Source organism: Triturus cristatus, chromosome 7 (genome assembly GCF_964204655.1).
Source record: "Triturus cristatus chromosome 7, aTriCri1.1, whole genome shotgun sequence".
In the NCBI taxonomy this organism is placed as follows: Eukaryota; Metazoa; Chordata; class Amphibia; order Caudata; family Salamandridae; genus Triturus; species Triturus cristatus.
This window is the reverse complement of record NC_140590.1, coordinates 863,522,909-863,546,677: the sequence shown is the minus strand read 5'-3', so window position 1 is coordinate 863,546,677 and position 23,769 is coordinate 863,522,909. Positions and strand designations below refer to the sequence as shown.

At 46.1% G+C, this 23,769-nt stretch overlaps 1 protein-coding gene across 1 annotated transcript in view; it reads left to right on the top strand.

Annotated features, from left to right (window-relative positions):
- The window catches only part of LOC146810764 (uncharacterized), a 144,533-nt gene extending 121,717 nt beyond the window's left edge, over positions 1-22,816 (top strand). The window contains exon 6 of the mRNA XM_085617797.1: positions 20,773-22,816. Coding sequence (XP_085473923.1) covers positions 20,773-20,939 — 167 coding nt within the window. The 3' untranslated portion in view covers positions 20,940-22,816. The remainder of the gene's footprint in view (positions 1-20,772) is intronic.
- The last annotated feature ends 953 nt before the right edge of the window (positions 22,817-23,769 follow it).

The window sequence follows — 23,769 nt, the reverse complement described above, 5'->3', positions numbered from 1 at the left end:
TACGTCTTCTCGTGGAGATCTGTCGTCTCGTTCCAGAACACGATCTGAAAAATCTTGTTCAAACTTTGGAACTCTCCAGACAAGACTACTGTAATTCTCTCCTTGCAGGCCTCCCAGATCCATCTCTCTCCTTTAAAATCCATCCTCCATTTGTCTACGTGCATTGTCCATTGGGCCAAAAGAAACAACTATATCACACCTTTGCTGATAAATATTCGCTGGTTTTCCATTGCAGCTAGGTCAATATATAAGACTGCCTGTATCACCCATAAAGCCATTCACAACTCCACCCCTTTCTACCTAGTCAACAAACTTAAAATTGCTGGTGGCTCCAGACTCTCATTTGATGCTGAAAACCTACTACTTGAACCTTCAATTTTCCATAGGGAAATACTTATGGCGCAATCATTCTCAGGTAATGCAACTAGAATTTGGAACTCGCTTCCTCCAAATCTCTGCACCGCCACCTCTTTCGGCATCTTCAAAAATGACCATAAAAGACACTCCTTTCAATAATTCTCCTCTCCTCGCCTAGCGCCCCACCACATGCACCTAGCGTGACTCTGACTTTCATGACACTCACGGGAGAGCTACTTCGCCCTTCCGCTTCGCTTCAACTTTGTAAATTTGTAACATGTACTTTTGCTTCTCTAATCACTCCAACTTTAGTGTTCAATTTGTATTACTTAGTTCATATGTAATTTGTAAATCTGTAACCCTCACCATGAGTAACTGTAGCAGTTATACATTTTTTCACCTCTACCACTTTACTTGGAAATTCTAATGTCATGTACTTCACTCTATTGTAGAGCGCTCTAACACCTCAGGGTAAAGTACGCGCTAAATAAAATTGCATAAAAGTGCATCAATAAATACATAAATAAATAAGCAGAGTGAGTGTAGGCTTGACCCTATAACTCATAAGCAGTAAAGGATTCATGTGCTGTATGTCACTACTTGTTAGGGCTGTCAAACCTGGTGAGTGAAATTGGCTAAAGTGGATCCTTGCTCCATTGTCTAAGGGGTTAGTTGTGTTCAAGACTTATTCGCCAAGTACGAGCCATCTGTCGATTTTTCCACTCAAAGTTCTCCACTTGTTCACCATTTTGATAAAACCATAGGAATGCAGGGCAGCTACAGCGTCACATTGGCCCACACACCTTTTCTATTGCCTTTCTATATATTTTTGTAGCATCCATAGTGAGGGTTAGAGAAGCTCCTGGAGAGCAGCTACAAATAGTAGCGGTTAACTCAGTGCCTAGGAAAGGAGCAAGGACATTCTAAGCATGCAGCCCCATCTGAGTGTTGAAGAGGGTTTAGGGGCTGACTGATTTAGGCTAAATCTATAGTTATGTGACCTGCTTTTCCGCATGGATGTGGTGAACTAAATATTAAATATGTCTTGTAGTCCGCAAGATGGATAACAAGCCCAGTGTGTATCAAAAACTTAATTTCATTTGTGAATGAAGATCAGAGAATGGAACCAAGACCCTAGCCTAATTGGAGTCAGTGTGCCATGATTGGTTCTCCTCTTGGCTACAAAAATGTCCTTTGGAGTTGTGCTCAAACTACCAAGTTATGAGAACACAAGACGTAGCAGCCCTGGTGATTTGTCACCTATTAAGTGGTGGGCCTACCTCCCAAGGTAGAATGCCACTTCACTGGATGCCTGTGGGTTCTGACATCACTTGCCTTCGTTTGAAGTCTATTTGCAGCTGGCTAGCACCCGCCTACCACACAAGCAGAAACTTGCCCAATTACCTTGAGTGCAATCGGCGCAGCACAGATGAGTCTATCTGTTGTGCTGCCCTTTAAAGATTATTCTTCCAAGCTCCTTCAGTTTGGAACTCCGTTCTGTTTAAGCCATATGCTCCCTCCTTGACATATGTATATGTATAAAAAAGATGTGTATTCATTGCACTGTTAGGAAGTATATATGCATGTCATGGGAAAACATACCTTTTCTGGGGATCATTGAAAAAAAGACGAGCCCCCCGTATGTGGTGCTTAATACATGCACAGACCAGACAGACTGTACAAAGGAAAACAAAAATAAACACAATTGAAATTAATAGAACTGATCACAGATTAAAGAACAAAGGAGAAGAAAAGTTTTAAAAAAACTTTGCACAATAAGAGGTCAACAAATCACAGCAAAATCACAGGTAGAATGAAGGGTCTTCAATATTACACTTGAGTCTGCTACCATACCAAAGAGAGTTTGAAAGTGAGAGGGATTTTATGCTACAAATATTTGATGTTGAGCTACAGTTACAAGTGATCAACTTATGAAATGAAACAACCAGCTCTATGAAGAGTGGGGACCTTCATGCTGATACCCTGGCCCTGTCAAGTGTCACGTATCAGGGGTTAGACCATTGCTGTAAAGTTTCCCGTTTACTTATGCGTGACGTTTCTGTATTCAGTGTGTGCTTATGTGTGACATTACAGGGCTTACGTGTGACACTTTCAGTGACACTGCCAGTGTCAATTAAAAAAGTAATTATGCTTATACGGTAAGGTTATGTTCAGAAATTAGCTTCTTTAGTGCATATTAACTCTCTGAGGGAGTAGAGATGCTAGCTAGGGGGATGAGGGCTACATTCGAACAAGGTAGGGCTCCAGAGGCAGTACAAAATATCCAAGGAGGAAAGGAGTGAGGCCATACCATGCGAGACTAGCCGCGTCAGTGGCACACAGTATAGGCACACTTCATATAAAGAGTTCCTAAGTGTATGGTCATACTAAGCGAGAAAGCTGAGAGGAACTGTTTTATGCCTACTGTGCACTTGTTCCCGTAGTCCGAATCCCTGGCTTTGGAAGAATCCTGCTAGCACAATGTGCGATTGTTGCATCACTTAACGTTAAACCTAGCCATGGGTTTACAACAAACAGAAAACTGTTTGTGCTGAGAGACATCTTGCTGGGACACAGCATTTACTTTAAACATTGAACATGTTGCTTAACATTCTCAGAAATATTACATGTCTAGTATCTTCATTTTGATATGCTCATGAGGAGATATTTGGTTGTTTCCGCACAAGATGGCGGTTCCTTACAGAAGGATTAGGCTTCCTTGTCCTTGGCGCATGCATCGGTGCTGCACCTCAGAGCCCCCAACCCGTTTCTCCTGTGCTTAGTTTCTAAATGTAGTAAAGACCTAAAGCAGAGTCCTAAGGAAACTTAAAAAAAAGTGAGATCAGCTTGGGAATGTGGGTACCATGGGGGTCAAATCTACTGACTACCTGGTTCCAAGGGGCCATCAGTGCCCACTCCCTTGTGTCCATTTGAGAGGTGTATGAGATACGCGGGTTCAGGAAAGTATTGCCTATTGAAGAATCATTCATTTCACCATGATAACTGCCCCCCATTGTCACTGTCCCCTTTAAGGTAAATGCCCACAAAGATGTGCCCACCACTGATTGGCTAGAGTTATGATTTTTGAAGCTGGCACTTGTTTACATTTGTTCCTAGGTTCCCACCTGTTCAACCCTCCCGACTCCAAACGGACAAGAACTAGGTCTCAAGAAGAAGTTCTGAAAATTCACATTAAATTCGAAAGGAGGTCTGCTGTCTTACTCTGACAAAACATGTTACAAGGATTCCCATTGTTATTTGCCCCACGGTTGTGGGAAACCTGCACTGTCCCTGTGTCTGCTTACATGATAGCGGGAGCAAGCATATGTCATTATCGACCTGATAGGAGCATGGGGGTTGCACTTACTCTAAGCCTTACAGTAGCGTTATCCATGCCCACCCATATAGCTGGCCATACGCTTGATCTCATTTTAACCAATGATCACACTTTAATAGTAGAAGATCCTATACCTCTGACATGGTCAGATCACCGATTAATTCCTTTCAATCTGACCATCACCCTCTGTAATAATCTGGGGAGGTCAGCATATGAGGATAGGAGAAACTGGAGGAAGTTCTCTCCTGAGTCCATGGGTCCAGCCCTACGAAACACCCCTCCTCTGCTCATGGGAGTACCCAGCTGTGACGCTTCCACTTTCAACTCATGGGTCATGTCAGCCCCAGACAGAATAGTCCCTATTAGGACTATGAAACGGGCAAGGAATAAACCCTCAGCCCCTTGGTTCACGACTGAACTCCGCCTGGAGAAAAGCTTTTGTAAGAAGCTTGAGCATGCCTGGCAGAAAACCTATAATTCAGAGGACAAGTGCACGTACAGAGCAGCGCTAAAAAACGTCCACAGGCTAAAACGTAATACCATCAGAGACTATGTTGCTAATCAAATTAAGTCCTCTGATAACTCAGCCAAAGACGTTTTTAAGATTTTCCAGTGCTTTATTAAGCCACAGGCCTTGAAAAGCACAATTGCTCCTTCAGCTAACCTGTGTGAAGATCTCTCTATCATCTTCCAGGAGGCGGTTCAGGCTATCTACTCCTATTTTACCTTGACAGGGTCGTGAGCTACGCCATTACCTACTCCCAGCCACTCCGGCATGTGGTCTGAATTTTGTCCTTTCTGGCCTGAAGCGTCCCCATCTGAACTGAATAAAATTAAATCAGGCTCACCTGTTGACCCCTATCCAGCCAGGTTTTTTAAGTTGCTGGCCCCTTTATTCAATCCTTCACTAAACTTTATTTGGAACTCATCTTTAAAATCGGGCACCTATCCAACCAGTTGAAAAATGGCACTAGCTAAGCCTATCCTCAAGAAAGAGTATGCGGACCTCACAGAACTTAAGAATTTTAGGCCTATCTCTCTCCTGCCAGCGCTGGCCAAAATTCTTAAGACGGAAGTTCAGAGACAACTATCTGAGTTCCTGGAGTCTAACAACTATCTCCATGACTCCCAGTCTGGTTTTAGATCAGGCTACAGCACAGTGACAGCTCTGCTTGAAGTGGCGTGAACTTTTCGTGGCACTCTAGACCAGGGCAGCTGTGCAATGCTAGTGCTGTTGGACTTGTCCGCAGCTTTTGACACTGTTTCGCATCGGATTCTTCTGAAAAGACTCGAGCTGCTGGGAGTGACGGGAACCACTTTAGCCTGGTTCCGCTCATTTCTTGAGGGCCGGTCTCAACAAGTACTTCTCCGCCCCCATGTCTTTTCCTCTAGCACTCTCGTGAGCTGAGTTCCTCAGGGTTCGGCCTTGAGCCCTACTCTTTCTTAATGTCTACCTCACACCCCTCGCTTCGCTAGTCGAGCAATGTGATGTGAAAGTTGTCTCATATGCTGACGATACCCAGCTTGTGTTCTACTTTAGGGAACACACCCAGGCAGCATTCACCAATTTCAAGCAGTGATAGATCAACATCTTGACTTGGATGACGGACAGCTGTTTGAAACTAAATACCGATAAAACTGAGGTTCTGTACGTCAATCAACCTTCTCCTCCACGGGCCGAACTCTGGTGGCCATCGGAGCTAAATCCTCCTCCTCTTCCAGCTATTTCTGCTAGAAATCTTAGGTTTAAATTTGATTCTAACCTCTCAGGCAAGGCCCAGATATGCCAAGTTTCCTCATCATGCTTTTGGAAACTGAAAGCCTTGTGGAGATTCCTTCTACTCTTTCCTATGGAGTGTAGGAAAACGGTGGTCCATGCATTAGTTACGTCTCAGATGGACTATGCTAACAGCCTGTACTTGGGTCTCCCAGCCTATTTGATCAGGAAACTTCAAATTATCCAAAATGCGGCTGCTAGGCTTATTATAAATGTGCCACTCCGCCACCATATTTCCCCCCACCTGGGCAGCCTACACTTTCTGCCTGTCAAAAGGAGGATAGAGTGTAAGGCGCTGACCTTCGCTTGTAGAGCAGCTAGAGACACTGGCCCACAATACTTGTAGCAAAGACTCCAGAAATACCGCCAGACCAGGGCTTTCAGATCGAATCACCAGTAACCACTTGTGATTCCTTGCTTCGCTAAAGCCAGGTTTGGCGGCCGAGCCTTCTCTGTGAAAACTGCTTCTCTCTGGAACTCCATGCCTGAGCACATACGGAAGGCCATGTCAGCACCTTTGTTTAAGAAGGCACTGAAAACTGGGCTTTTTGGCCTACCTTAGAGTTCGCTCACCAGTTCTCTCCTGCTGTATCCGCTGCCAGCACCGGTACACTTCCATTGGAGGTAGCCGCGCGCTCTATAAATTGCAATAATAATAGCGTTAGGATTCTTAACACTTGTCGTTCCGGTTCCAGCAATATTTAAATAATTTCTTACAGTTAGCGAGAATACAAAATCTAAAGGTGCAATTTGTCCTCGCCCTGTATCCTGCTTCTCACATTACAGCTACGAACCAGGTCCTGTGGGTCACATGCCATCTGAGACTTTTGAGTGCAATCAGCCATTTATAAGATTCTGGGTAGTAAGGTTTGAAAGCCCCAGTAGACCTACTGTGAGTACAATTCCATTTCCAGCATCAGTAATCCCCACTGTTGGAAATTTGAAGTAGAAGACCAGTTGAAGCTGTAAATAGCTCCTGTTTGTGTCAAGTCCTCCCTGTCCCCGAGCTGAATGAGTCTGGTCACCGCATTAACAGGACGTTAGAACTTTGACTTTGGCCTAGAACCTTTGGGTACTCTAAAACAATATTTGTTCTTAGGATTGGAATCTCAGGTAACTTTTGGGTGGAATTTTTAGCATGTTTCAAACATGATCATATTTTGAAACACTTTTCCACAATATTTTTGACAGATTTTTAGCTGCCTGTGCCAAAGTCCACTAAGCTGACCACAACCCTTTAATTCAGGGGTTGCTGAAAAACTAGACCAAACAGCAAACATAACACTGCATTCTCAATACATTGTGTCATTCTGTCACCTTTATTTTATTGACGCATGACTGTAAACAAAAGTGCAGTAGTACGACTGAGACCTAGAGGTTTTCCAGGACTAACAAGAACTTACAGTCTTCACCATTAATGTTAGAATCCGGGGTCTCTGGTTGGCGCAGGTATGCACTTGCGACAATCAGGGACCCTTTCCTCTAAGTCAGGGCGTAGGATTACCTCGTTAAAAATAACCCCTGCTCACCCTCTAGGTAACGTGGCGCAAGCAGTCAGGCTAGATTCCAGAGGGCATTAGGTTAAGCGTTCAAGTTGTCCCACACAATAATCACCACCCCACCACACAAAGGCACAAGGCTGTATTTATATAAAAAGTAAAGTTCTTTATAGCTAAGATTTCTTTACGCAGGCTTGTTAAAATACAGTTCTTCACTTAGATAAGGTCCCAGTTACTTTTAAATGCTTTCAGGCAGTCTACAGGTCTTAAAATGCAGTTTTCTACTTAAAATAGGGTTCTTATGGGTTCTGTGCGCTTCGTAGCGCCTCGAGTACGCTTCGTACGAGATTTTGGACGTCACTTGCCGTTTCTCACGCGTACTCGGGACGTGAACCGTACGGACCGTACCTTCGTTGGTACGCGTCGTACACGTCCGGTACACCTTTCCCAAACCTCACGTTTCTCGCGTGAGCAACGTACTATACTTTGAATGGGGGTGGTTCGTACCTTTCCGGTTCGTCTCGCACAGCTACTTCGGAGGTTGCCAAAGTTCACGCTTCACGCGTGTACAGCGTAGCGGGTCTCCAAAGCCAGTACGGGTCGTACAAAGCCACGGACGGGTCGCATTCAAGCACGCTGTGAACAGTACCTCAAATTCTTGTTGGGCAAAGGTCCTGGCGGCTCCAGAAGGCTGTGAGGGGTGTCCCACGTCGCGTTGCTGTCCCTTGAGGTCAGTGGATGGCGATGCTTCGTGGGGCACTTCTAGACTTCCAGACACGTACCAGAGGTCAGAAGCAGGAGTGGCAGCTCGGGGGCAATTTCTTCAGCGCGTCGCGCTGCCGGCTTCACGGGGAGGACACACAGTGCGTCGTAGGTCCTTACAGGGGCTTCCACAGCCAGGGGGGTCTCAGAGGCTCGGCGCTCAGAGCCTAACCAGTCTCTTCTTTGCGGTGCGAGCTACGGCTCGGGGGGCAGATGTTTGCGGTGCTTGGAGAAGGTAGACAGGTCTTTGCGGTGCTCGCAGTAGCCCCGGTGGCAGGTGCCGCGGTGATCAGAGGAGGGTCACACAGGTCCTCAGGGGTCAGCGTCACAGGATCGCCTCCAGCAGCTTCTCCTCTTCTTGGGGGAAGGTAGCGCCCACTGTTCCTGGGGCGCAGATTAGTGGGCAAGTTCACTAGCAAGCCCTTGGAGATTGTCCAAAGCACAAGTTGATTAAAAAGTCTTTTCCTTTAGTCTTTTCCTCTCCTTGCAGCAGTCAGGCACCCACCGCAGGCCAGTCTCTCAGGCATAGAGACAGTACTCCTCCATACAGCTTTTCCAGGTCCTTCTCCTTCAGGCAGAGTTTCTTCTTGGCGCAAACAGGATCTGATTTCTTAGGAGTAGGGCTCCTTCTTTTATAGCACAATTCTTTTGTTCTTTGTCGCCAGGGGGCCTGGGCCTGGCTCAGTCCTGTTTTGGAGCACTTTGTTGTGGTGACTCTGCTCTTTCCTTTCAGCAGCAGGGCAGAGACATCAGCCGCTCCACAGAGGGCAGAGCTGGCATTGTGGTGGCAGAGCACAGGTCTATTCAGAGTCAAAGGTGTACTCCTCCCACCCATCCTGGTGTAATCTCTCTACCCACCACCTGGCAGCCAGCCTGTCTCCTGGAATTCCCCAGCCCTGCTCCTCACTGTTGCTAGGCAGAACACACACACACAGCAGAGGCGGACTGAAATGGCCAGGTCAGTAAATACTAACTTTCTAAAAGTAGTATTTACAAACACAGGATATTAAAATAAACTTTACTAAAAGAAGTATTTTATTATTCTGAGTTCAGGCATACTAAATATGACTTTCTACCATGCTCTCTGAGTCCACTGGGATTACAGCGTGTAGTAATTCCAGCAGCCCATTCTGGCCTATGGAGAGCAGGTAGCCTTCAATAGTGAAAAACGAAAATGGCTGTAATTCACTATTAGGACATGCCACACACATCAGGGCATGTCCTATCTTATACCTACAATGCACCCTGCCCTTGGGCCTACCAGAGGGGTGACTAATATGTAGTTAAGTGAAGGTTTGGGGACTGGCAAGTAGGTGCACTTGCGCAATCAGCACGACAGTACCAGACCGCGCGCAGGTTCTGCAGTGGCAGACCTTAGACACATTTTTCTAGGCCGCTTCTGTGGGTGGCACAACCAGTGCTGCAAGCCCAACAGCAGCATTTGTATTTACAAGCCCTGGCACTCCTGGTGCACTTTACTAGGGGCTGATAGTAAACCAAATAAGCCAAACATGTACACCAATCAATGTATACATTTTACCTTAGGGAGAGCATATGCACCTTAGCACTGATCAGCAGTGGTAAGGTGCCCAGAGTCATAAAACAGCCAACAACAGGTCAGGAAAAATACAGGAGGAAGGCAAAAAGTTTAGGGATGACCCTGAAAAAAGGGCCAGGTCCAACAATTAAGGTATACGGTACTTGCTGTGAGGTACTGGTCGTCAGATGGAAACTAAACTTCGCTAATCAGGCTCTCTATGTTAGGAGAACAGCCTCATCCCTGTCACTAAGGGTGTCTATGGGTAGCCACATAATTGCAGAGTGAAAGATCCCTAAAGATTAGAGGTCCCAAAACTTGAAGACCTTACCCCATTTCCATATAGAGGGCTTAATGCCTTAATGAATAAAGGAAGTCAAAACGTACCAGAGATAAAAGAGCTGGCTTCAATGCAGGTGTGAGAATGTTATGGCTGGTGAAGACAATTAGCTTATTCAAACACTGAAGAGGCCACTCCATCTTTCAATAAACAAGGAAAGGTTTCTGTTACTGGAACAAACAGTGGGCAAGAGTATCTGAAGGTTTTTCAGAAACTAGTTGGAGATACCTTTGCAAATAGTATCAACTTTATTCACAAAAGCTTGATTCATCAAATGCCGCCTCTTAACATTGGAACAAACAGAGAGATAGAAATCTGTATTGAGGCACTATGACTACTTGGGAGAGGAGGAAGAGTTCTTACACAACCCCTGGCCCTGCAATGTGGATTAATAAGTGAAAGGGTGTGTCTATGCTTCAAGAGCTTTGTGTAGCGTCAAGGGTGTCTCATCGCAATTTTTATGTAAATTAGCGCATGTGTAGTGAATATATCTATTGCTATCACAGGGATGCCTAAAATACCTGTGAGCCGCGACCAATTCACATGAATGATGGTGTTAGAAATTGGTTTTCTGGTTGGCAGGGGTATGCACCCTGTCCAAGCAAGAACCACAATTTTAGTCAGGGTAAGCTAGATACCCACAAAACGATAACCTGTGCTCACCATTTGGTAGCTTGACACAGAGCAGTGACGCTTATCTAAAACGGCAATGTGTAAAGTATTTGTGCAAAACACACAGTAACACAATCAAACACCACAAAAGACACTGGGCAGGTTTGAAAAAATAGACAATAACTTTATATTAAATCAAGACCAAAACAACAAAAATCCAATGAGTAGAAGTCGATTAATTCATTTTTAAAGCATAAAAAGAGTTCTAGTCCATAGAAGCAATAAGTGCCAATGGGGGTTATCTGGTCGTACTGGACCGGGACAAAGTCAACAGTTCAGGCCGCCCATGAAGGAGCGCAGGCCAGCTACAGTACCTGGGCAGGGCCCTCTGAGCAAAAGTACCTTAAGCCTTGTCACAGCCAAGATGTGGTGATGATCTCCACACAAGGGGGTGTTGCGCTGGAATTCTCGAACCAGCTGCAGCAGTGCATTAGGTCCATTAAGCGAACCGCCGGTTCTTAGTGCAGCAGTTCCGAAGGCGATGCACGGGTTAATTAACGCTGGAGTGGCGATGCGTCGATCTTCTCCACACAATGGCGGCGCTGCATTGGTTCCCAAGCGATGCTTCCGGATGTGATGCGGTGGTTCGGAGTGCTATGCCCCAATTCTACTCCCCCAATAGGGTCGGTGCACCAGTTCTGCTCCAAGTAGACTGGTGATGCATCAATTTCTCTGGTGCAAGTATCGGGGTCCACTTCCAGTGAACCAGGCACAGGAGCAGGGGTGGAGACTTTGATAGCCCTGAGTCTCAAGCAACAGGAGGCAAGCCAACCAGCCCTTGGAGATCACTCTGAATTCAAGGCAGAGTAAAGCTCTCCCTCTGCAGGTAGAAAAGCTGTTTTTACAGAGCAGCAGTCCAGCAGAGTGATGGTCCTAGGATCAGCACAGCAGTTCTTCTGAGAGAGGTTCTTTACAGGTCCAGAAGTGTCTGAATGGGTGGGGTCAGGGACCCAGTACTTATACCCAGTTGTGCCTTTGAAGTAGAGGTGACTTCAAAGAAGGGTCTTTGAAGTGCACAGAAGCTCTTTCATCCCATCCCTGGCTCCAGACTAGCTGTATTGGGTAATCATCCCTTTGTGTGGGGACAGGACCATGCCTATTCAGGTCTAAATGAAAGCTCCCCCTCCCTTTCTGCCCAGGAAGAGCCTTCAGAATGCAAATGAGTACTCAGACACACCTAACCTTCGTGTGTTTGTGGCTGTCTAGAGGGAATACACAATGAGTAGCTGTCACCCACCCCGGATATGTATTGGAGAAAGGCTGCAGGCACACAGAGCTGTAAGAGCAGAGAAATGTCCACTTTCTAAAAGTGGCATTACTAAAATAGCATTGTCAAATCCAATTTTACCAGTAAAGAGGATTTGTCATTACCATTCCAAAGATATAAAACATGACACAGCTACTCCTTTTTGATCAGGAATTGCAGCTTAAAAGTATATTAATGACTTCTCAATTTAAACCTATGCAAGGAGTAGGCCTCATAGTAGTGAAAAATCAATTTAGAGGGTTTTCACTACCAGGACATGCAAAACCTAAAAGTATGTTGTACCTTTTACATACACAGCACCCTGCCCTTTGGGCTACCTAGGACCTACCTTAGGGGTAACTTATTTGTAATAAATGGTGAGTTTGGGGCTTGGCAAAGAGTTTTAAATGGCATGTTTAAGTGGCAGTATAACTGCACACACAGGCTCTGCGGCGGCAGCCTGAGACGTTTGTTTAGAGGGCTACTTATGTGGGTGGCACAATCAGTGCTGCAGTCCCACAAGTAGCATCTAATTCACAGGCCCTACCACTTGCATACCACTTTAATAGGGGCTTACAAGTCAATTAAATATGCCAGTCGGGTATACACCAATGTTACCATGTTTAGGGGAGAAGCACATGCACTTTAGCACTGGTAGCAGTGGTAAAGTGCTCAGAGTCCTAAAGGCAACAAAATGAATCCAGCAAAAAGAGGAGGAGGAAGGCAACACGTTTGGGGTGAGCCTTCAGAGAGGGTCATTTTCCAACAGATGGCGTTTTAAAATGGTAATTCCAGCAGCAATGTCCATCGGGAGAGCCAGAGCCAGAATAAGAATGAAGGACAAATGACCTACAATTTCTGAGTTGAGAAAATGCAATGTTTTGATTGGCTAAAAAGGAACAAGGCAACCAAATTAAAAAATAGACTATCTGTCTCCACCAGTGGATGAGCAGAAGAGCCATGATACGTAAAGCAAGTATCAGACTAAAAATAAGGACAAACTTCTGAGTCTGATGCGAAATCAGAGATGAGTTTATCTAGTATTTTCACCAAGTCATACAGAGATTGTTGGAATGTAAATTCTAGGCAGTAATCCAAAGAAATATTAAGAAGTGCAACAGTGGGTCAGAAATGCATTCAAATCATTTGTTAGGTTCGTTTTTAAAAGCAAAGATATGCAAGATCAACAGATACCAATTCAGCAGCGAAGAAATCAAAACACTGATGTCAGAGACTGGCAGCTGGAATTTCAAAAGACCTTCCATCCAGATCAGGTCTGACCACTATAGAATGATCAGGAACCGGACAAATCAATCACAGCTGTCTATTTGCGAATTAATCACAGTTCATTATAAATGTAGATGAAAGTCCTGAGACAGATGAAAACCACACATCTCACTTGCAAAAGCAACACAAAAGCTTTACTGTTTAGCACACATGGGGCTGATTCACAGAACTAACTTAAGACAAAATCCTAAACTTACTACTTTTGGTATTCACAGAAGTTAGGATTTTGTCTTAAGTTTGTTTTAAGACAAATTTAAGACAGACTTAAGACAGACTTAAGACAAACTTAAGACAGACTTAAGACAGACTTAAGACAGACTTAAGACAAAATCCTAACTTAAGTCTGTCTTAAGTCTGTCTTAAGTTTGTCTTAAGTCTGTCTTAAGTTTGTCTTAAGTCTGTCTTAAGTTTGTCTTAAGTCTGTCTTAAGTCTGTCTTAAGTTTGTCTTAAGACAAACTTAAGACAAAATCCTAACTTCTGTGAATACCAAAAGTAGTAAGTTTAGGATTTTGTCTTAAATTAGTTCTGTGAATCGGGCCCATGTACCTTGTCTCAGCGCACCTATTCTACAGGAAAAGATGACAGCAGGCTCTTACTGGAAATGTAAAAGACTAGATAGAGTACCCCTACTACAAACAGTTTTATGGGCGAGATTGTGGTGGCTAAACAAACTGACTCGAAGGGCGTCATGGAAGAACCACGCGGTGCAATCTATGCAAACCCCATCCAATTATAAACAATTGTCATTCTGGCCCTAATTCACCCCTCACAATCCCAGAATAGCTAAGTAAGCATTTGCTTTGAAAGAATTCCCATAAAATGGAGGTCTGGGTGATGACCCGAAAAGATAAAACCAAGAATTTCACCTGGCTTTATCACGTAGCATTTCCTGGACCATTGATGTAGCCCAAAAATGTGGATAGGGAGAACCACAGCCTGGGCAGACAGTGCAAGCCACATGGAGTTTCTGGGCAAGCTCTGCCATGGGAAAGAGTCCATAAGAGCAACGTTATCCAGTAGATAGAGAAGAGAAACTGTACAGCATGTTGGTTTTTCACTGCATTGTTTTGTACTCTCTGATCATATGATCAGAGACACATCTATTTTGTAATATTTATGCGGCTTTTAACATCTGTCCTGGATTAACCTTAAAGGTACCAGGACACCCTATTTCTGGCTACAGTGAGCTCCTCAAATATATCAAATGAGTGACCCAACACATGACCATATCCCTGTTAATTTCATGACCAGGGTGGTAGTAGATGAGACGGAGCCCTGGGAGGACAAAGCTAAAATAAGGAAGGATTCAAGATCAGAGATGAGCTGGGAAGCAGATCGCATGGGTTATGGTGCTACCTGCACTTAGAGAATAAAAACTTATAGCAAGTCCTGTTGTCCACAGCCTTGTTCATTGGTTCTTCATCACATGCTCTATTAAATGCGTTATCTCAACCTGTAAATATAACAAGGTGATGAATGGAATGCTGGAATTAATCTCAGGCCCTAGTAATTGTCGGGCCGCATCCCAATCCATTGTTTTTTGCCCACATGCCACCTCAGCTCAGACCCAAAAATATACAAATCAGTCTTGACCCTACTCTTCATTGGAACAGTCCAGCCCAAATTACCAGGTCCTCCCTGAACCGCAACAGAAGCAACCTAGGGCTGATTTCGCCTAGTTAGGGATCTTCAGCCAGGAGTGAGTATCCCCACATGGCACATGTAGCAGAGTTCCGGTGCCACATGAAAGATGTTTTGGTGTCGTTGTAGCAGTAGCCACAGGGGAGGTAGGCTGGTGACCTCTGCTGCTGCCCCAGGTGGGCTGGAAATCTTGCTGAGGCTGCTGAGGTTGTAGGGGCATTTACTATTAGTGATATTGCTGCATGTCAAAGCCCCTGAGCTTCATGAATTCAAAAAAATGGATCTGTGGAAAAGGAAGTCTTAGCAGTGAGTCCTGTCTACTTTAAATCTTTCAAGTGACTCAACTGCCTGATGACCAATCAGCATCACCCAATCCAAAGGGATGTTCATCAACATGTTCTGGACAGCAGTTGAAAATCACATTGACTGCTTTCCCTGGGGAGCGCGGACCTGAACCCGAAGACCTGGATACCATGTGCACTGTGTCTAGGTCTGTCCTGAGTAAAGTCTCCATGATGTCAGCGGTTATATGAACTGTGATGAACAAATATTTTCTGCCCATCGCCAGAAAGAAATCTAGCCATCTCCATGGATCGGAACCAAGTTGCCGATCGCGAGCGTGGAAAATAAACCTCCCGGCGAGATTCTGAACGCAGGGAGGTCAGGTTTCTCATTGCGAGTGGTCGTGTATGCTCGCAACCACTCACGATGAGAAACTACCAGGCTGCGTTGAGAAAGCTGCTGTTCGAGTAAAAATCTACTCGAGCGGCAGTAAATGACCGCTTGCACTGTGCATGATGCCGTTCGCAATGATTGCACAGTGCGGACAAGCATCCGGCACTGTGCAATCAGTGCAAACAGCATTTCGCTACCGCACTACGCAGTTCGCATAGCTACGCGTAGCGTGCGTAGTGCAAAGTGCACTTTGCGTATCTACACGTAGCGTGACTACGCAAACTACGCCCAGGGTTACTTGGTGGCACCACATCGATGGGAGTATAGTGAGATAAAATCTGCCATAATTGATGTTCTTTGCCATAGTGTTATCAAGACTCAGTTCCAAATGTGTGACCTACTTTTCCGCTGTGCATGCAGGTGGAGTACGTCAATGAGAGGGGAGTACAGCGGGCCGGTGTCTAGGAGGTCGTGATGGTCTGAGGAGGCTGCCAGGTTCACAGCACTAAGGCTTGGAGCTTGCACTGGCACGTGGTGGGCCCTCTTCGACACATGCCGGTATCGGCAGGTGTGCATTGAGGCCTGGGAGCGCCGGGCCTGGCAGGACTGGTACGGGCCCTGTGGCCAAGGGTGTAGCAGGCGCACAGGAACGCAGGCAACACCGCTCACGGCGTTGGCCTCGTGGCGGGGTGAGGGGCGCCGCCCTGGCAGAGTCGTTGAGCATTCCGGAAGAGGACCACGCCCAAAGCTACGTGCTTTTTATTCACACCCCTACTCGTGCCGGGCGTACGCCTGGCCAGCCCACTCCGCTCACGCTTATGGGGGGGGGGGACGTAACAAGCTACATTTCTGGGATCTTCCCCACTGGCTGGGGTGACATGGTTGCGTCCACTGTCCACTACACTCCATACACCAGCGGTGTATGTCAACATGGATATGTGTGTGGTCTGCATACTGCAGTTTGGCCATCGCTGTGATGCCACACTTGGCATTGTGTACATTGTCATTCATTGGTCAGTTGCCTCCTTCGCACATGCCTGGTCCCCACCTCTTCCCACAATCTGCTATCGTGTGGCTGAGGTGCCATGCAGTTGATGGCTTATGTGCATGGCTGGCCCAGGTTGCCAGAGTGAGTTGTGCTGTTGTGTCTGGTGGGTGGGCATGTTGTTTAGCATGTTGTATGTGAGTTTGTGACGTGTGCATTCCCAGTGTTGTGAGTTGCATGGTTGTGGAGTGGAGGTGTGTGGTGTGTTCATTTGGTACTTGCCAACGAGCAGCGCATTTCCGTAGGTGCCAGCCAGGAAGTGCCGCGTGATGATGGGCTGTCGGAAGATATAATAATAATAATAATAATAATATCCACATTTGTAAAGCGCGAACCATCACCCGTAAGGGTCTCTAGGCGCTGGGGGCCGTCGGGAAGATTAAGCAAGCTATTGCCCAGAGTCACATGGTGCTGGGCTAATCTGCCTCCGGCGCCGGGGATCGAACCGTGATCCCCAGATTCCGGAGTCAGTTGCCCTGGCCGTGGCGCCACACCTCTTCCTGCAGATGTAGGACTCATGCACTTGGAATGGGTGGTTGGCGTCGAGGTTGGTGGAGATTCCCAGGTGGTCCACTATTGCCTGCACAGTGATGGTATGCATGTGCTTTCGGTAGCGGATATTATGTGCAGTGTCACCAGGGGGCACCAGTAGGACATGTGTGCATTCAATTGCCCACTGACACGTGAGGGAAGACAGCTATGACTTTGATGCCTTGCTTGGTCTCCAGCTGTTCCTGCGCAGTGTGGGGGAAGGATAGGTAGTGTGGTACCAAGCTGATGATGGCATCCAAGACAGTTGGGGGGCTTGGATGTGGCTGGCTGTGAGACTCCTCCGACTCTGGCGGTTGTTGGTTGGCAGGTCCCAGAGGCCAACAGGTGCGGCACAGCCAGCAGCTTTGTCTGCGGAGGGATGGTGGTTGTCCGCTGTGTTGGTACCATCGGCCTGCGGGCAATGGAAGTCAGGATGCGTAGGATGGTTGTCCTTTTGAGCCTGTGGAGGGCAATGACGTTCCCTGGTGTTGGGTCTGTGAGGTTGGTGTGTTTTCAGCAGGTCGCTATCTTTGTCTGTGCTGCCTCAGTGTTGGTCCGGGTGAGGGGTGGGGGGGGTCCTGGGGGTGGTGGCGGTGGGTGTTGTTGCCCTATTGGGGCTCCGGGCTGCATGTTCAGTTGCCCGGGTGCATCTGTTGTTCTTCATGTTTTGCTCTGGGCTGTGCTCCCTTGTCTGTTGCCGGTTGTTGTCCGACTTTGCACCAGGTCAGAGCAGGTGTTAATTTCCTACTGCTAACGCGCCTTATTGCATGTTTTGTGATCTTATCGCCGATCTGGCTGGTCGTTGAGAATGTTGCGGAGTGGTGTTGTCGTGGCTTTTTGCACAGGAACGCCTACTCTGCATCTCATTAGCGATAGTTGCCGGGGTCATCTGTGGCGATGTTTTTTGCGGCTGCTATCGCGGGTGAACAGGTGTTATGGGCTGTTGACACCAGCTTGTGAATGGGGCGATAAGTTTATCGCAACTTTGGCTGCGATAAAGTGCCGTTAACTCGGCGATAGCTCCTTGAGAATATGCCCCTATATGTGCTGCATACTGCAACACACATAGAAGGAGGAACACGCCATTCAATTAATGTTTTCATGCAGGAAGGTGTCCCTTCCTGCACAAAAATAATCATCCCTGCAACACAGGCACCCTTGCACCATGGTGCAAGGGTGCCTACGTTGGCGCTAGGTAGCTAATTGTGAGCCAGCGCAGAGGAAAGCACAGGGAAGCGTTGTATTGCAGTAAATAGAATCCATCCCTGAACTTACCTAATGGCACAGCTTGGTGCAGGAAGTTGGCTTACAAAGCTGTGTCTTTTTCTAGGAAATATGCCCCTAAGTCTAGCAAAATTAACTTTTTTTGTGTGATTGAGTGTTCATGCCTAATAATTAATACTTTCCCCACACACAGATATAATTTGCTAATTGTATTGTCAAAGGCAGATGACATGTACCTGCCACTTAATATTGTGCATGTCTAGAGATGTTGATTATCCTGATTTAGACAGCGATGGAGTGACGGCAATGCGTGTCGGGCGCTCCCACCTCCACAACCTTCTTGTTTAGGATTGGGAGGTAGCTGATGACTGAAACATAGCCAGATGTCTGAGTCGACATCCTTCAGCGAATTACAAGGGTGTGAATAGCACTCAGTCTCCATTTGCTGGTTCAGCCTACTGTGAATCACAACCCTTTTAGTATTATTGCTTGGGGCGAGGCACTGTCTTTGCCAACAATCACCAGTATGCGGTAGGATGTGGAAAGTGGTGGGCCTTCGGGGAGTAAATCTTCTTGCCACTGTTACAGCTGAAATTTTGATTCATATTTTGCCACTGGGGAGACATCTTGCAACCTTGCAGGTCATTGCCCCCATATAATAATCTACAAATTAAGGGTTCTGCTCTGATCCGCTACAGGGTTTTACTTCCATCATTTCAACATCAACATGGAAATTGCCTTTTCAAGCAGACATAGCTGTGCAGGTACAGGGTAGCAGTCTTCCCAGCTGAATAATGCAGGGCCCTTTGCAATGTATGCTCTTCTCATTCCTTAGAGGTCGAAGGTCCTTTGATACTTCTGCCACTTACCCTATTATTAAAAGGATCCACAAGCTATATACTTTAGATTCAGAACTTCTGGAACTCCAGTTTTGTTTATTCCCTTTTAATTGATGAGCAAACCTAGGTCCTGATTTGGGGTTTGACAGACATGGTACTTCAACACAACCGTGGTGGCGCACCCTGCCTAGCAAACCCTTGGACGGCCCGCTCTATTAATGCACAGCGAGGGTTGGCTGCAGGACCAGTACTGCGGTCAGCCTGCTGTGGCCACCAAACCCATGCATCACACAGCTGAAGCCATGCAATGTGTGGGTTATCGTCAGGGCTTGGCCTTCGGCCATCCCATTGTGGCGGCTCAACCTGCTCAGGACATAGCGAAATCCCCTAGTCTAAGCTGAAAACACGAGTTTCAAGATGGCAGAAAAAACATTTCATTCCTAATCCCACATTGCATTAAAATTTGAAAATGTAATTGACAGGGTTGACCCTTGAGTTTAAATGGCAAAGAGAGAAGGGTTAACCCTTAAATGCCTGCTCTCCACCTTTTTTAAATGCTAATATCTAGAAAACTGCCAGTTGGATTTACGCCAAAGGAAAAAAAGCTCACTTTCAAAGAGGAAATGACTTACTTTTTACTTTCATTCTGTAACTTTTTGCCTTGTGGGCAGCTCTTCAAGGAATTTGGCATGTCAAAACTTACCTCAACGAACGTACGGACAAGTTCATGGCAAATCCGCCTAAAGGGTGAAAAGGTATAGGCAAATCAAAAACTGCCTTTTTAATGGAAAGTGTACCTCCAACATAACTAAACAGTGGCTACTGCCAGTTTGTAATATATTTGTCATGGCAGTGAAAATGAATCTGGCATAAACTGTACGTTAGAGCAACTCTACTATCCAACACACATCCATGCATTTATTACTACAATGCAAAGATCAAAATTGAATTTACTACCACAGAACAGGAAAAGTGACATGAGAAAAACACTTATTACTGCCTCACAGATTGCATGTAATAATTACTTTACACAGGAAAACAACTCTTCTAATGGGCACAAAATCATTTCAGTGTGACTTTACCTTGCTGCATAAGTGGAACACCTCACAGCCTGGTTTGGGTTAAATATATTTTGCTTCTTATTGCTATTGCCGAGGGAGAGGAGTGGCATTGTAACCCACTAAAGTCTTTGCTTCTATGAATGTATATATATATATACATACACCTCCAAACGTCTCGCAGTTTATTGCACCATTAGTGAGTCAACAGTTTAGCAAACAGGATCCACACATTTTGGTAGGACATCTTCATCACAAGCATGTTCGGCCTTTGCCTCCAGATAATACTGGTGGGAATAGCAACTATTGCAACTTGTACTAACACTGTTTTCGCGACTGCTTTGAGGTGCAGTCGGTTTCTCTCTCTTTGGCTTACTTTGGCCTATGCCAAGGTCCCTAATTGTTTTCACACTTTAAATGATGTGTTTTATGCGCTCCACACTGTCCTGTTTGCACGTGGCTTTGTGGGAGGTTCTGATTAGGGTCCTGAGTTGGCATCATCGAGAAATTCAAAGACCAGGAATAATGAGCTTTTCTTCATCATTTTAGATTAGAGTTTGACAGCAATGTAAAATCCTCCAATTTCCATAGAACGTGTTAAATCAAGCAGAATTTCCTTCAGCATGGCTACCGCAAGATGGAGGCCATTTCACCAGGGGGTGTAAGATTTCCCTAGGAAACTGGAGGATTTCTCATCACGACTGAATTCGTGTGTGCGCCTTTACCTTGTAACTTGCTGAGAATGGGGCAGAGATGAAAGGTGAGGGAAGACGGACAAGCTAAATGTTTGCTGTGACTCTCTTGAATCTAAACTGGGCGACCGCTTAATGGGCCCAAAACTCTAGGGCAGCAGCTTTTAGGGGGCGACATACTTTGATATTTCTCTGTGCCGTTGTTACTTACCTGCCCTTCTCATCCTGACGTAATTTTATTTTTTGTTGCAGAAAGTGAAAGTGGAGCTGGCGGTGGAACTCAACCCAGTGTTGCTCCTGGAACAGGAACTGGCGGTGGTGCTCCTGGAACAGGAGCTGGCGGTGGTGCTCCTGGAACAGAAGCAGGCCCCATAGCGCTGCTTGCTGTCATTTTAGCCACTTACCTCTTCCTATTTTAATGACTGCATTACTCACCGGTAATCTTCATTCACCGAAAGACCTCTTCATCAGGCCTCAAATTTTTCCTGCCGCTGGAAAATGTGTTTAAACTTGTAACCTCTATCTAGCTTGTGTGCCCTGTGGTACTGGGGGCGTCGCATTTAGGCCTCTGGCCAGGTATGTGATGCATAATGCGGTGACGGTGTGACTGAACTTAGCTTTAAAATCAATGTGTGTGCAGTCTGGGGGAGTAAAGTAAAAGTTACCAGCAGCGCCTTCGTCCTCCGGGGGTCTCAGGCAGAGCATTGGCGCAGCAGGATCGAATATCATAGACAGTCATGGTTCAGCAACGTTTATCCCTGTCATAACGTTCATTTGAAGACAGTTTAACCGCTGTATCATCCGTATTTATGAAGACGGGCTGTTCCCTGTTTGTTATTAAAAAATAAAGGGGCACCCGTACAGCACTCTGGGGGTACGGCATGCCGCCCAATGACAGCAACGACCGGCCATATAACATGACGTGAGACACAGGGCACAAGTGCTAAAAAAAGAAGTGGGGGGACTAACCTAGTTAATCAGTATGCAAGTTGCATCCCAGCACGTGACATTGTGACGCGTGACATCATGGCGCCAGACATCACAGCGCGTGACATCACAGTGCGTGACAGCACAGGAACTGGCATCACAGGAAGTGACATCAGATCTTAAGCCCTCACATATATGTTTAGCAGGTCTATCATGAGTACATTTGAGCACATATCGACTATACAGGGAAACCCTCCTGATTTAGGCAGAAGATTCACACTTTTGTACGCTACACAATGTTACCTTTTATCAGCGTTAAGTTTTCTCTAAGCATAGTACTTTAAAAGAAATAGTGATATTTAAATTATTACAACGCCTCCTCAGAGGTAGTAAGTGCTATATAAATGCTATTTATTTTCTGAAAATGCTGGGAAACATCAACACATCTGAAGTTTTTACAGTGCATGCATATCTCCTAAACAGAGCCTGAACAAAGTTAAAAGCTGCCTCTCTTCAGTATGTGTGAAGTGCTCACAAGGTGTGAGCCTTTGTTTCCCCCCCAGCTGCTCACAGCCAAGAGACTCCAACAAAAGGAGGCCTGATGACTCCTCCGATTCGGCCTTTGTTATGGGCCCAGCAGGAGTCAAAACTAAGGGGCATATTATCAAGGAAGGCGTTAAAATTATCGCCGGTTTAGCGGCAGAAAACTGCTGCTAAGGCGTCAATAATGGGCTTGATAATATGCCCGTGAGAATTCCAATAGAAGCCCATGTTGATACCAGAACATGGACTTCTATTGGAATTCTCAAGGGCGTATTATCAAGCCCATTATCGCCGCTTTAACCGGCGATAATTTTTAACGCTGTCCTTGATAATATGCGCCTAAGAGAGCCCCTTCCCCGCAGGCGCTGCAGGATGTGTCCCGGTGTTTGTAAATTACACCGGGACGAAATCAGCATATTTTAGTGGGGCCACACTTCTTGGCAGGGTGGACGGCGTCCACCCTATGAAAAAAGTGGGGGACACCGCCCACCCGCGTGTACCCCCCGACTCGTGCCCTGGACACAGCATGACCATTGGCGCCCGTGGCGGGGAGTGTGGGGGCCTGGTCAGGGGCTCAGACGGGTCTCCAAGGAATCTCCCATCATGAGATGCAGGGTGCTCAGGAAGTGCGGGTTTGTAGGACAGGCTGTATAACTATTTTATGGGCACTGCTGGGGCAAGGCATTATGGGAGCGGTAATTTCTGCAGGCTACTTGCGTCCCTCTGACAAGTAGCTCAAAATCAACTAAATGTATTATTGTGTCTATGCGTTTAACACATTGTATTGTAAAAACAAGTAATGCAATAAAAAGTTTTACTCCAATGAGAGACGGCCTGGCTCCAGTTTGTTCCTCACTCTCCCTATTTTCCCATGTTCCCTTCCCCTCTTCCTCTGCTGCTGTCTCACACCATCGCGCGCTTTCTGGCCTCTTCTGCCTACTGACTAATACATGGTGTTTGCTAGGAATGTGTCTGTTCCCTGGAGATGTGACTACACCTACTGCGTACGGTACGCACTGTGCGTGACCTTTTTACACTAACGTGTTTATGTGTTCTCAGTTTGCAGTAGGAGCCAGGGCAGACAGTCCACATCTGACATCCCTCCCTCTGGTCGGTGGTTGCACATACACGCGACTTCTCCAGGGTTAGTTTATACCCAGTTTTATATTTGTCTTTTTTATAGCACAAACTCCACCCAGTCGGGTTTCAGAGCTCTGCACAAGGTATTGTAAACACATGAGTATAGGTAGCGTAGTGTGGGACTATTTTAGAGCCCTAGAAGGAGCATTTGCAAGTTAAAGACCACAAGAAGTATCGAGAGGAACAACTTCAGGGACCTCTTCAAATGCGTATGCACTTAGAGGAGAAAAAGAAGTATTTAGTGACGAATACTAGATACTATTTTCAAGCGTTTCTAACATGAGGTGATGCAGCATTGAAATAAAACAATTAGAGTACCCTAGGTCGCTGTGACTAATCATCGCTTGAGTGCGGTATAACCTGTGGACACTGCAGTAATGAACATTATAGGGCGCCACCCTGCGGTACTTTAAAAACACAGATATGTCATATTTACAACAATATGACGCATCCCTGTGCATTTCTCTGCGCTGGCGCACAATTGGCTGCCATGCGCCACGCAGGAACCCTTGAGCCATGGTGCAAGGGTGCCTGCGTTGTGGGGAGATTGTTTCTGTGCAAGAAGGGGTACCTTCCTGCACAAAAACAATAACAACAAAAAAAAGAGGTAATTTGCTCTTCCATGTGTGCTGGAGAATG